The sequence below is a fragment of the Diorhabda carinulata genome, chromosome 5, assembly GCF_026250575.1.
Source record: "Diorhabda carinulata isolate Delta chromosome 5, icDioCari1.1, whole genome shotgun sequence".
Classification (NCBI taxonomy): domain Eukaryota; kingdom Metazoa; phylum Arthropoda; class Insecta; order Coleoptera; family Chrysomelidae; genus Diorhabda; species Diorhabda carinulata.
The window spans coordinates 8,019,352-8,032,394 of NC_079464.1; the positions used below are offsets into that span (position 1 = coordinate 8,019,352).

Consider the following 13,043-nt stretch of genomic DNA (forward strand, 5'->3'; position numbering starts at 1 on the left):
TGAAATAAAGACTCGGTGGTCAAAGATTTTCCAGCAATGAAGAGGTGATGCTGGCAATTGATGGCTATTTTGAGGAGCATGACGATTCTTATATCAGACCCAAACTCAGGATACACCTAGACAACGTAAAGTTTGGCATTATAAATAGGTGAATTATAAGCATCTGAAGGATTTGGCAACCTCTTTCTCCTGTACCTCATCGATCTACTCAACAAAATTACAAACTCGATCCAAAGCTTTGCCGCCGATAATCGTTCAAATCAACTGCTCCAATAAACTCGCCTACTACGTAAATCTGTAGAGAGTAAACTTGGAACCATCTTTAAGATCAAAAAGCATACCATGTAGTATCTTCTAATCTCCTACAAGGCCAAGATTCTTCCATCCCTGGAATATTGCTCGCACATTTGGTGCTTGGCTCCTAGGCATACCCTTAAGATGCTCGACTTAATACAAAATAAAGCAGTTCGACTCATTAGCGTTCCAAAGGTGACCTGCCACCCGGGCACCTAGAGCATAAAACAAAGGTCGTCGACCTAAATCTGTTTTATCGATATTATCCGAACTATTCAACATAATTCCTAAAACAGTTTTTGCTTGATCTACTCGACAGGCATCTACACAGGGCAGGCACCATTCTAATTAGTCGAATGAAATAGGAATTACCTTCTTTGGTTTGCTTTTTACATAAAAAATTAGCCTTAAAAATGATGGCAAATATAATTTGGACAAAAATTCCAATAAAATGTTACTTTCCATTGTCATGAATATTTCAGATGCTTGTTGTAATAATGAGCTTAACCACATAGAAATTTACGGCTGTGAAGACTTACTGTACTTAATACTCCTGTCAATTACTAATAATACAAGAAGTTTCTGCTGAAAGTCATATTTCGATTTGTTTTTGCTGTGTGATGGACCTTAATATTTCTACTCCTCGCTTAACATTTAGTCTCCACACCAATGTGGTGTAATATCTTTAGCCTTGCAAAGAGATATCTCTTCCGTATGTGCTTCTGTTATTATTCGTAGTATTTATCGTGACACAATTTTTTTCTAAAAACCAAAATCTTCAATTGTTTGTCTAGAAGTCACACGTCGATATTGCAATACGAACTATTCGACTTAACATTTACGTTTATGGTAGTAGTTGTAGATGCTCAATCTATACACGACTATATACTACATTGAAATATATTTCTGATTTCTTCAATGTGGTTACCATTTTTTTCACATTTTCGTTATGCTAACTATTTAAAACTTGAGTAAATGATCATCAAACGTTGCTAGTTACGATACTGAGATATTACTTTATGGAATTTGGATTTCTAGAGTAGGGCTTTATCAGTTTTCATTCAATGTGACGTGATGTTAAGTGATTGTTCTGATTTATACCTTTTTTTTGGCTCCAAGCAAAATAAATATCCGAATTAAATTATGCATATGTATTCATTACATTTTTTATCGAGGTTTTTATTCCATGTACGTTTTTACAGAGTATCTCAAAACTTCTGTGGGAAAGCGCTGTTGAATCACGCTTTTCGTATGCTGATTATTTTGCAATTATAGCTCAGTCATATTAGTGGGTTTACGCTAAATTGTAATATAATAAGCTGTAACTTTGGCTTTTAGAAAGTTGACGCAAAAGTTCCATCAAAAACTCATGTACAAGTTTTTCGAAATTCAAGGTCGAGAATCAACATATCAGATTTTTGGGAATTACTCTTGTCGAATGGCTTTATTCCTATTTACATGGATTTACGAACTGGGAGGAGATTAGTTGGCACAAATTAATAAATGTTCCCCTTAAAACTAAATAAAACTTCAACAATGCAGTTAAATACTGTGGTTAAACAATTCAAGAATCCATCTAGGTCTGTACTACATCATTGAAAAAATTAGTGAACAGCAAAAATTTACCAAAGATAGGAGGAAGAAAGGAAGTTCAGAAAACATGGCAAGAATCTGATTTCCCACCAATAAGCTGTGATTGAACCAAGCAATTGCTCAACTAAAAATTGAATAGAACAATAAAAAAAGCGATGAAATACATATGTAGCAAACTCAGCAGCCTCAAAGAAAAGTGTACATGAAATTTTTATACATACATTCAAAAACATTGGCCTCATTTGGGAGGCAAGCAATAGAATAAGATGTATCTTCTAAGTATACATGAAGAAGGAAAACCGAAACAATTTCCCAAACAATCCACATCGAGTCATTCAAATTTTTTAATTGACGAGTCTCAACTAAATCCAGTAGTATTAGGCAATTGATAAAACCAAAAATTCATCAATTTTATCAATTCTATCCAGCTGTTGCATAAGTACACAAATAAGTGTAGAAAAAAAATAGATGTGACACAACGTAAGAAAAATCTATCCGATAAGGCTCGTAGTTGCAGTTGGCCCGGTTGGAACACGAAAACCGAAACAATTTCCCAAACAATCCACATCGGATCATTCAAATTTTTTAATTGACGAGTCTCAACTAAATCCAGTAGTATTAGGCAATTGATAAAACCAAAAATTCATCAATTTTATCAATTCTATCCAGCTGTTGCATAAGTACACAAATAAGTGTAGAAAAAAAATAGATGTGACACAACGTAAGAAAAATCTATCCGATAAGGCTCGTAGTTGCTATTGGCCTGGTTGGAACACTCTCTTAATTTAGGATCTTGGACTTTGGAGCAATGTGATAAAAACAAACGTCGTACAAATATTTTTATTACTCTTAATAGAACTGATTATACAAAGTAATTTTATAAATGACTTAAGCTAAACATAACATTTCTTATGAATATTGAATATCCTTAATTCTGTTACATAAATTTATTTCACAGTAATACACAAACAATGGCAGCTATTATCCAAAACATCGTCACTTGACGGTAGTCGTTGGTAAAAGTTTTATTTTCAGCTGTAACTGAAACCAAAAGAAAAAATATAATTAACCAGTCATTTTAATTGACAATCATACAGTTGTGAAAGTGTCATTTCATGTGATACGAGAATAATGAACTTATACTGTACAAACCAAAAAATTGACACACTCCAGTTTTTTCTCGATTTACTGTAAAAAGGATATAAATAATTACCCCGCCTACCTTTTTCTTTAAAGTATATATTTCCTGGCCCCATTGTAGAGAACGAAGTTGTCGTCATAGAATGGTTTTAATTATATTGACATTTATAGAAAATATCTATCGCTACGCCCTAAAACAAATCAGACATTTTTTTTGTCTGATATAGAGCAACTAAAGGTATCAACCAAATGGTTGGAGAAAATACTATTGCCAAAATTCCTAAAAAAGGTGCAGAATTTTCAAGACTGCCAAATGCCATAAAGTTTACCAGGCGTGGTTTCAGAAGAACCTTGGCAAGTTTATAATCAAATTCTGGAGGAGATAAACTTGCTTTAAAGCAGCATTGAGGTTGGAAGTCTACAGATATCGCTAAAAGATAAGTGCAGTAATACGTCGCAAAAAGCGGAAAATTTGGAAAGAAATTATGGGAGTCACTGAAGGTAATTGCATTGATTATTATCAATTAAGGACGAGTACTTCCGGGGGATACCAGATGAATAATAATGTTAATGGAAATATCACGAATACTGTGTGGGCTCCAGTTACCACTTCTAGTGGTATCAATTAACCTCTGCTTAAAACGTTTAACATTTGTATAAATAATTACTCTACCACAAATTACGAATATCAGAAATAAAAGAATGAAAATAACGTGCCTGAAGTTGTACTGTACCTATTTCTTAGTTTGAGTTCATTAAAAACTTTTGTTCGTTAGTTTAATAAAGAAATTACTTAAATATAACTTGTTATTTGAGGAAGTCGGATAAATCATATGTCTAACATGGAATTAAAGTACCTTTTCCTCCCTTGAATGATTACTCCCCTCAGCTAGAAACTTTATCCTTGAGCAGAAAAGTAGCAATTTTCCCTTTTTTCTATAGAAATAACTATTGTTTTGTTGGTGATTTCCATGGAAATTAGAATGTACGTATGTTGATAAAGATATTGAAGAGTTATGAGATTCAATTATTTTTAACCCTAATCTCTTGATTACTTACCCTCAAAAAGCCTTTCTGAGGACAATGAGCAGCATCTCTTGAGATTAAGTAGAATAATGAGTAATTTTGACGGGGAAACTTCTCATGATACAGTTAAATTTGTCAACTTCGTAGAGAATTGTTACATTGGGTAATATAATGAGTACGATAATTTTGTAATAAGGATTTTCATTGTTATATATTGATCCTTGATTTTCTTTTATCATGATGTACATGAGACTAAAAAAACGGACAGATTTTATTCTTTCTACTACTTTGGCTTAATTGGACTGTCAAGCTCTCGTACTACACACTCTGCCATTGTTGACACTCAGGCGTCAGTTGGCGTTGTGCTACATCCACGTATTTTATGTCCGCCATTTTTAATGCTCCCGCCAAATGTGAATTACCAAGTGTGATTCTTCTGGTGAAGAAACTACAAGAATAATTGGAAGAGTAGTATTAGAGCTGAAATGAAATCAGGGAGCCATGAGTGTGCTGGGTATGAGAGCGATAAACAAAATACGTAGATAAAGCGTAGTACTAGAATTGCTGTTTAAATATCTGGCCCAGCAATAGGAAAACTACTTGAAAAGATCCTCTAACCTTCAATGGAAAATAAAATTTATCAGATCAAGATTGAAAAACTTTTTCCCCTTATAATTCAAGTCAATACATATGCTGTCGTGGAATTTTAATCATATTTTAGTGTAAAAAAATTTGAGAATAATTTTTTTCGAACCACGAATTTTACCAGAGCCTTGTGTGAAAATTATGGTGAGTAATATGGTATTTAGGGTGAAATGTGAGTTGCCTCTCTCAAAAAGATTATTTTCACTCGACAAACTATATTATATAGTATAAATAGAAGAGTGTCAGCATCCTTTTATATAAGGCAAATTTAATGAACCTCTATTCTATTTCCAAGAATTTGAAAGTTAACGTATGATTTAAATATCACAATAATACATCACTCAATAAGAAATTTAAGTGAAACCACTTTTGTTATTTTCGAAATATTGGATTCCAAAAATTTCGTGTGTTAATTTATGATTGCTTCTTGATGAAAACAAAATAATGTACAAGCTCAGCAATTTGTTATCCGGTCTCTGCTCTAACAAAAAGAACCATCTGTTATTAGTTTGCTGACTTTAAACGTGGTCGTACAGACACCGATGATGCTGAATGTTCTGGTCTTCCAATTGAGATGGTTACTTCAGAAAACATTAAAAAATCCATAAATTTGTTATATCTAATCGTACATTGGAATCACACAAGATAACACGTAAAGAAATTAGAAGGCAATTTGTTTATAATTAGGCATGAACATTCGTTCTGCCATGTTTACTGGACTGCAGGGTTTAGTGGACCGCAGTCGGTTAGCCACGTTTGAAGCATCCAAAGAAACAACAGTCAGCTGTAAAGGTTATTGCCTCAGTATTTTGGGATGCGCATGAAATATTGTTCATCGACTATCTCTAAAAGGGAGAGAAAATCAATAGAAAATATCAAAAATCAAGGAAAAACGGCTTCATATGTCCAAGTAAAAACAAATGTTTTAAAAAGACAAATCGACGGCCAAGATGGATGAACGAATTACATTTGCTCCCACATCCACCGTATAGTCCAAATCTGGCCCTCAGTGACTACTGGCTATTAGTAGTCAAAAAAATGATCGCCACTGAGAAACTCAGTACAAATGAAGAAGCAAATCCTGAAACTGAAGAAGCCTATTTTGAGTCAAAAGATAAGTCATTCTACAATCACGGCATCGAAATGTTAGGTATCGATTTTTGGCAAAAAAATTTGTTTTTATTAGTTAGTCATATGACCTATCGAGTGATGCGTTAGATGAAGACTCAAACTATTGAGAAAAACTTTTTTCATCATAATGTAATAAATTGTATTTTCCAATAAAGCCAAAAGACCTTCCTAAGATTGATAGATTCAATCAAGCATTATAATCAATGTTCTATTTTCCCTATTCCGGCTGAGGTAGTTGCAAAGAATGAATTTTTAACGCAAAATCTAGCTGCAGATGATCTTTGAGATGCACTTTGTTCTCAAAGTCATTGGGTAATAATCAGAGTTTTATTTTAGAAATCTATCAAATCAACTGTATAGCTAGTTGAAAAAGAATAATAATTGTATACTTATTCGGAAAAACCGTCTTACGTATATGACCAGCGATGTTCCGTTTTCCCAATATTTCAATGCACCAGTCAACGTTTGTCTTCTTTTGTGCATTGGCCCCGTTGTGCAAGGTTCAAAAGAAACAAATGATCATGTAGTATCTTGCTGATGCTAGTCATCAACTTTGATTTGACGTTGTGTCATGATAATATTGATCAATTAGTTCGAGCATGACATCTATGTTTTTTTTGGTATAGTGTTATAATTTGGACGAATTGCAAGGGTTTGCGTCCTGAAGTGAACATTGACCAGGTTTCTATTCAAAATTCCTGTTTATTGCAGTTTTGTAGAATGAAGTTTTATCAATATATACGTATTGAACTGATTGATGCACTCGTAGAAATTGACATCAAACATTATTACACAAAAACTCTATCGGGTTCATTCCATTGTTCACTAGGTAGATCCAGCATATTGTAGTTCAGGTTATGTTCGATAATGTTGTAAAGTAATTAATAATTATAACCAGGCTGACAAAAAATATGAACAGCAATGCACGTAATCGATATTATAGACAGGATTAGATAGTAGTGCGTCGTACATATGACAAAATAGAGATATGTATTCATACACTGTAACATTTTTGAGATATTGGACAACAGAAAGTAATAAGGAAAGTAAAAAAAGTGAAAATATTTGTTGCTGATCCTCTAGATTAATACATGTGAATAGAGAAGCATAGAATGAGCTGAAAGAATCTTCTAACACTGTATAAAAGAAAGCTTGAATAGTAGTAGAGTTTATGGGATATTATGAACGTTTTATATAATTATTTGAGAGCTGAATATTGTGTGAGAAACTAAGCTACATAAATCGTTATATGGAAGGGAGAAATCATACTAAGGGACTTAAGATAGTTTGATGTCATGAATTTTTTATGTGATATGTAGAAAACTCACATACAAGATTAACTCAGGGTAAATATGAATTGCTATTGTGTTGTCGTTATTTAGCAACACAGGTTATACGAGTATTATGGAAACGAAGAAAATCTCGAAGAAGTTTGTGGATCATTTTCACTTAAGCCCTTCGACCAATTTTATCAGTGTTTCAAACTCGATTTTTCGGAAACATGGCTGTCCAAATCAGAATTTATCGTCGACAGAAAGGAATGATTACGACTACTCAAATTTTGCTGAACATTTTCTTCACGTGTTTTCTTAATTTTAAGAGTAATGAAAGAGGAATCTATGAGTGTGAGAGTGACACATAGATAACTTTATCAAGAAGATCGAAGCTTCTTAAGAGATCGTATCGCAAACGATCTACCATAACATACTCATATTCCATGATAGCTGGAATAATGCTTAGGAGGAAAAATCCTATGGAAGTAATAGAGACTATGTAGTAGAAGATGAGAACTTCACTCTCACTGATGTGAGATTTGTTTGGGGATACGAAAAAATTTAGTAGATGATGCATTAAATGCACATTCGAGGCATCTTGAAGAGTATCTCATGTTATCTTTATACTCATATGTTAACGACTTTCTAAGGACGGTGACAGGAATGCTAGTATATTTTCCAGAACTTAATCCAATTGTTATATTAAGTATAAGGCTAAGGAACTAAGTCCCAACAAGGGAAAATCGTATTAAGAGAAATTGGATATGATTTTTGTCAACCGATTATCGATAATGTAATTGGAATTCTGATCATTACAAGAGGGTTGATTGCGATCTTAAGAGAGCGCGGAGGATATATATGAAAATTTTATTACATCAATTATCGCTATCGTGTATGAATTGAATATTTTAGAACGATAAGTTGTTAGTTTGAACCGCAGAGATCTTAATAATTATTTCAATTGATACTGAAACCATAAATACGATCGACATTCTTCTTAAAATCAATATCACAATGAGTAAAAAAAGAGCGTTCAGAAAGGATGCGATAACATCTAGGTGTCAATAAATATTTTAGGTTATCAAAGTTGTGAGACAAATTTCATTTTTCATTCACTTTGTTTTTGTATATCGTTTTAATTCACAATTAAGAGTGAACGATAATGGTACTTCTGAACAATTGAGCTGCAATTAAAAACAAAAATTCCTGAATTCGACGGAACGGCTTGAGTGAAAATGTACTTACAAACTTTGTTGAGATTTTGTGTGTACATACTACGAAGTTTACAACTGATCAAATATGTAGGATAAATTCCTATCTAAACTGAAGTGGTTTTCAAGATTCATCAATTTGAGAGGAATTTGACTTTACTATAACAGACCACTTACCTTTCTCGGGGACGGGATCTTTGCTATTATCAAATATAATCTCGGTTTCTTGTTGATAAAAATCTCCAATTTTGGCGACACACTTTAATGTAAGTCGACCGTTGTTGAAATGAGACTCGAAAAGTGGCAATGTCATGAATAATCTGCTTTCAAATAATTCGCCGACTTGGGTTTTGTTCCTATAACACGTTTGGCATACCTAGAACAAAAGGAAATTCTACAGTGTAATCTCAAAAGCAAGTGTCGTTGGAAAATTCTTGGTTACGACATTTTTTGGAGAAAAATCTTTATCTTTTTTGTTCAGTCGGAAACTTGATACAAAAATTTAATTTTTCATCATTTTGATCATGTCCCTCTATAAACTTGTAGATATGCACTATTTTCTAAATTATATATTTATCAATTATCTCAACAATGTTTTTAATTAATTGGAGAAAAAGGTATATGGTGAATTTGAAGTTTCAAAATAATAGCTCCAGACTGTGGATCAAAATACAAGGGTGTATGAACAGATAATACTTAGCTTTGTTCTTATGCGATCAATGATATAAAGAAAAACAAGATAGAATGAACCAATAATATCAAAAAATCAATTTAACTCCAATTTAAGAAAATTCAGGAAAAAACAATAGCTAAACTGAGTAGAAATATTTTAAACAGTTGCTGGAACGTAGACTTCATATATTTACAGTGATATGTGACGCTACATGGGACGAAAGCTGAATTTTCGACCCCGCGCGTCATGATTATCGACGCGCATGACCGATATTTCAACTTTCGGCTCGTGTAGTGTATACGATTTTTCTTCATACTTCGGTCGAAGATACCTAGTGGCAGGGGCGGATTTCAAATCCGCGCTTATACTTCTTGTAGAGACTAAATTTTAAACTTTCGTCCCTTCTTCTAAGGACGATGGTACGTACCGAGGTATGATGAAAAAATATTTTATTGTCATCTATAGAAATACTTCACCTTTCAAATGATTTGTAACTTGAATTACTATTTATAAAAGTCGGTGGGCTGTGTTTCATTTTTTAATATGGCGATATGCCTTCTTGTCAAATAATTTTCATATGTTTTTCTCATATCTTGAATAAACTTCTTTTCCAAGTTTGAAACACCTTGTATGTTCCATTTAATTTGTAAATGTATGTTAACGATTTTAAAATAATGAAATTCATATAATTTCATCTGTTATCTCACTAATTTGTACTAAATGTTAATCCTATACATAAAATGTAAAAATTAACTCAATTCATATTTCGCAAATGAGATTTTGGTATTGCGCTTTCATATGTGATCCTGATTTATAATGTAATTAAACCAGATATAGTCGAACCCAGCTTATCCAAAAATATCGAGTTTATGTTAATAAGCGGTTTTTCGGGTGAGAATAACAATTTATGGCTCCATATCTGTCACGCAAATGGTGGGTAAAGGGTACATTTTATTTTATAATTACATCACCATAATACTTGAAAATTTTACGTATTATCCATACACAGAAGATTATAACTTTCATATAAAGGCAAATCTCTTTGCACCATCTCTGACTCATTCATTAATCGGAACAATCATTAACATGTCACTTCGAAACCTATAATGTATAAACTCATGCACATATCTCAGTATCAAAATGGATCTGTCGTGCAACGCGATGTAATTAAATAATTTTGATTGAAAGAGTTGGCGCCAACGCAAATTCACAGAAATTTGTGGTCTCAGAAGTACCTTGCCTGCTATAGACATAAAGTAGTTGATTGAAACATATTACTGTATTAGAAATTATATGTTTCAAGACGTTGTTTGGTAGCCATTCATAGTGAACGTTCTTAGTAAATTTGTAAACATCGCATCGCAGTAGTTGACCAAACGAGGTGACGACTCCAGAAATGTTGAAGAAAATACACAAAGCGGTACTAGATGAAACCCTGGATGAAACGTGTATCACTTCACACTCGAAACAAAAAAACAATAAGCTGAAAATAGAAAACCAGCTCCAAAGAAAGCAAAGACCGTTCCATCTGCAGATAAAGATCATGACGTTGGTTTTTTGAAACGTGCGTGAAATAATTCCCATTGGCGTCGGGAAAACCATCAACGACGAGTATTATACGAACTTTTTAGAGAAAGAATCAAGTTAAAATGGCCCCATTTGACTAATAAGAAAGTGAAGTTTCATCAAGACAATGGACCATCTCACATATCCGTGGCTAAAACAATTGATGAATTAAAGTTTTAATTACGATCTCATGCATCCTATCAGCCAGACTTAGCCTCCTCGGATTATTTTCTGTTTCCAGACTCGAAATATGAGCTTGGTGGTCAAAGATATTTCAACAATGGACAGGTGACGTCGGCAGTTAATGGCTATTTTGAGGAGCTTGAAGGGTATCGAACTTATTGAAAATCGCTAGGAAAAGTATACGAAGCTAAATATATTCTTCTCCAAAATTTTTGGGTATTTTTCATTGGGCCATCCTCGTTGTAAAAAGGTGATGTCGTGAGTTTAGATCTCATATACCGATGAACAAGCATATTATGTAGCACTTCTATACCACATGAGAAAAAGTTTAAAACCATCCATTATCACTCCTATTGTTGCTCAATAAATTATTATTTGAAGGTGATTACATGGTACATAATATACTTACTCCCGCATTGAACATGAGAAATTGAAGGTTTCACAGATGCACTTAAGCAAACTCTTAATATCATTCAGAATAATCGTTTATTGCAAGACAAAGGACATTCTTTAGCACAATTAGTGATAATAGATGACTAATGGATCCATCACTATGATGATAACAAAATACGGAGTGTGGAAACATCGGGGATGACCTTGTTCAAAAAATACAATATATAAGATTATGCTAACCGTGGTTGAAAAGCTGAAGGCGGAAGTTTGGTAGATTATCTGCAAATACAATTACAGGTGATTATTGTGCGAAGTTAATTCCAACATTACTGTTCATCTGTTTATCAGCATAAATAGAACAACTTCATCATATGGTTACTTCTTTATGGTTAACTAGAATATACGCTTTAACAAATTGCTTATCACTCAACCTTATATGTAATGGTAGAAGTATGCTTTTGTTAATGTTAACAGCGCTCTTATTACATTGACTTACCGACAGTTGAGAAATTTCTTACAGGTCAAATATGTTTGTCCCATCGAAGTAGCTCTGCTCTACTCTCCCATATAGAAATCAAATGAGGGTATTTCGTGTATCCACTTAATTCATACTCCAAGTGATTTTTGTCTAAAACCAATTTAACACTTCCTTCTATCTAGCCGTATCTAGAAATAGCTTCGCTATATCATTAGAGTACATCAGTCCTTAATTTGATTTTTGATTCTTGTTTTAACAAATTTGGTTCACGTATTGAATCAATCTCATCTTAATATTCACTGGTAGACTGTACAGATTCCTGTGAATTTGGCAACATCGATGTTTCTAAGGAAATGCGAATTACTTTTGAAACTGATGTAGGCCGAGGGAGATTTTTATGTGTGAAACAAGATATTTCGTAATTTTCAGATGCCTTACTTATCACAGCCATGGAGATTTGACACGGAGCATACTAGTTTTATGGGGAATCCATAGTTTACCAAGTTTGTCTATTTTGAATCCTAAATATGTATTCAGCATTAGCCTTCTACACAAAGTCTATCTGTCTGTCTAACATTACTTTGTTATATATAAACACCACAAATAAAACAAATTAACTCTTTACTATATTAACCCTTTGTTAGTTTTAAAAAACGATATAAATACGAGGTGCAGCTATTAAGTAACGAGACGCTACTATAGAAAAACTACGTATACGCCAAAAGTTAGCGAGTGTCAGCTATTCAGCTATTTAGCCTGTAGCCTACTCTTTCAAATACGATGTTTACTGTGTCTGTAACCGTTGCTTTCGATTGTATGGGAGCTGTTTTTGGAAACTTTGCAAAATTTCAGCTGAAACTTATAATTCATTGAAACAATAAATATTTGTCGTCTCTTCCACGTGGTTTTTAGTGGATATGCGTTTTCAAGATGACTGAGAATATGTTGAAGATGATTCATATTCATGTCCCTCTTTCACGTCAAAAAACGGATGAAAATATGGAAGAAGTTAGTGATCTTGTTCGATCTGACCAAAGGCTAAGTACTCGTGCGGCAAATTTTAGATTCCAAAAGTGTGTGCAAAACTGGTGCCTCACTCCGCCCTGTCTGTGAATAGGTTTCTAGTCAAGTACAACAACCGAGTGTTAATTCATCCACCATATTCGCCAGATCTTGCACCGTGCCCGTCAATATCAAATTTAAATATTTTATATCATCAGTCTCGATATTTAATAGCCAATTCTAGTAGTAGAATGATGATTTAATAAGTAAAACAAAGTATTAAAATATGTTAATTTATCCAGATTCAAGTGTAAGTATTTCAATATTGTCAAGTTCTGAGTTGTACTGTAGGTTGAGGGATCTTAAATCACGTGATGTTTCCACTCGTGCAAAAATAAATTTTATTACTATTAAGACGATGATTGTTCAGAATA

General features: G+C 33.3%; 1 protein-coding gene across 2 annotated transcripts in view; it reads right to left on the reverse strand.

Moving 5' to 3' along the window:
• Window positions 1-2,713: 2,713 nt before the first annotated feature.
• LOC130894057 (uncharacterized) overlaps window positions 2,714-13,043 on the reverse strand; it is a 132,132-nt gene continuing 121,802 nt past the window's right edge. The window contains exons 5-6 of one of the 2 annotated variants that reach the window (XM_057800601.1): window positions 8,492-8,690; window positions 2,714-2,928 (exon numbers count right to left, since the gene is read on the reverse strand). In XM_057800601.1, coding sequence (XP_057656584.1) covers window positions 2,840-2,928; window positions 8,492-8,690 — 288 coding nt within the window. In that variant the 3' untranslated portion in view covers window positions 2,714-2,839. The remainder of the gene's footprint in view (window positions 2,929-8,491; window positions 8,691-13,043) is intronic. The other variant, XM_057800602.1, reaches the window with a different exon arrangement.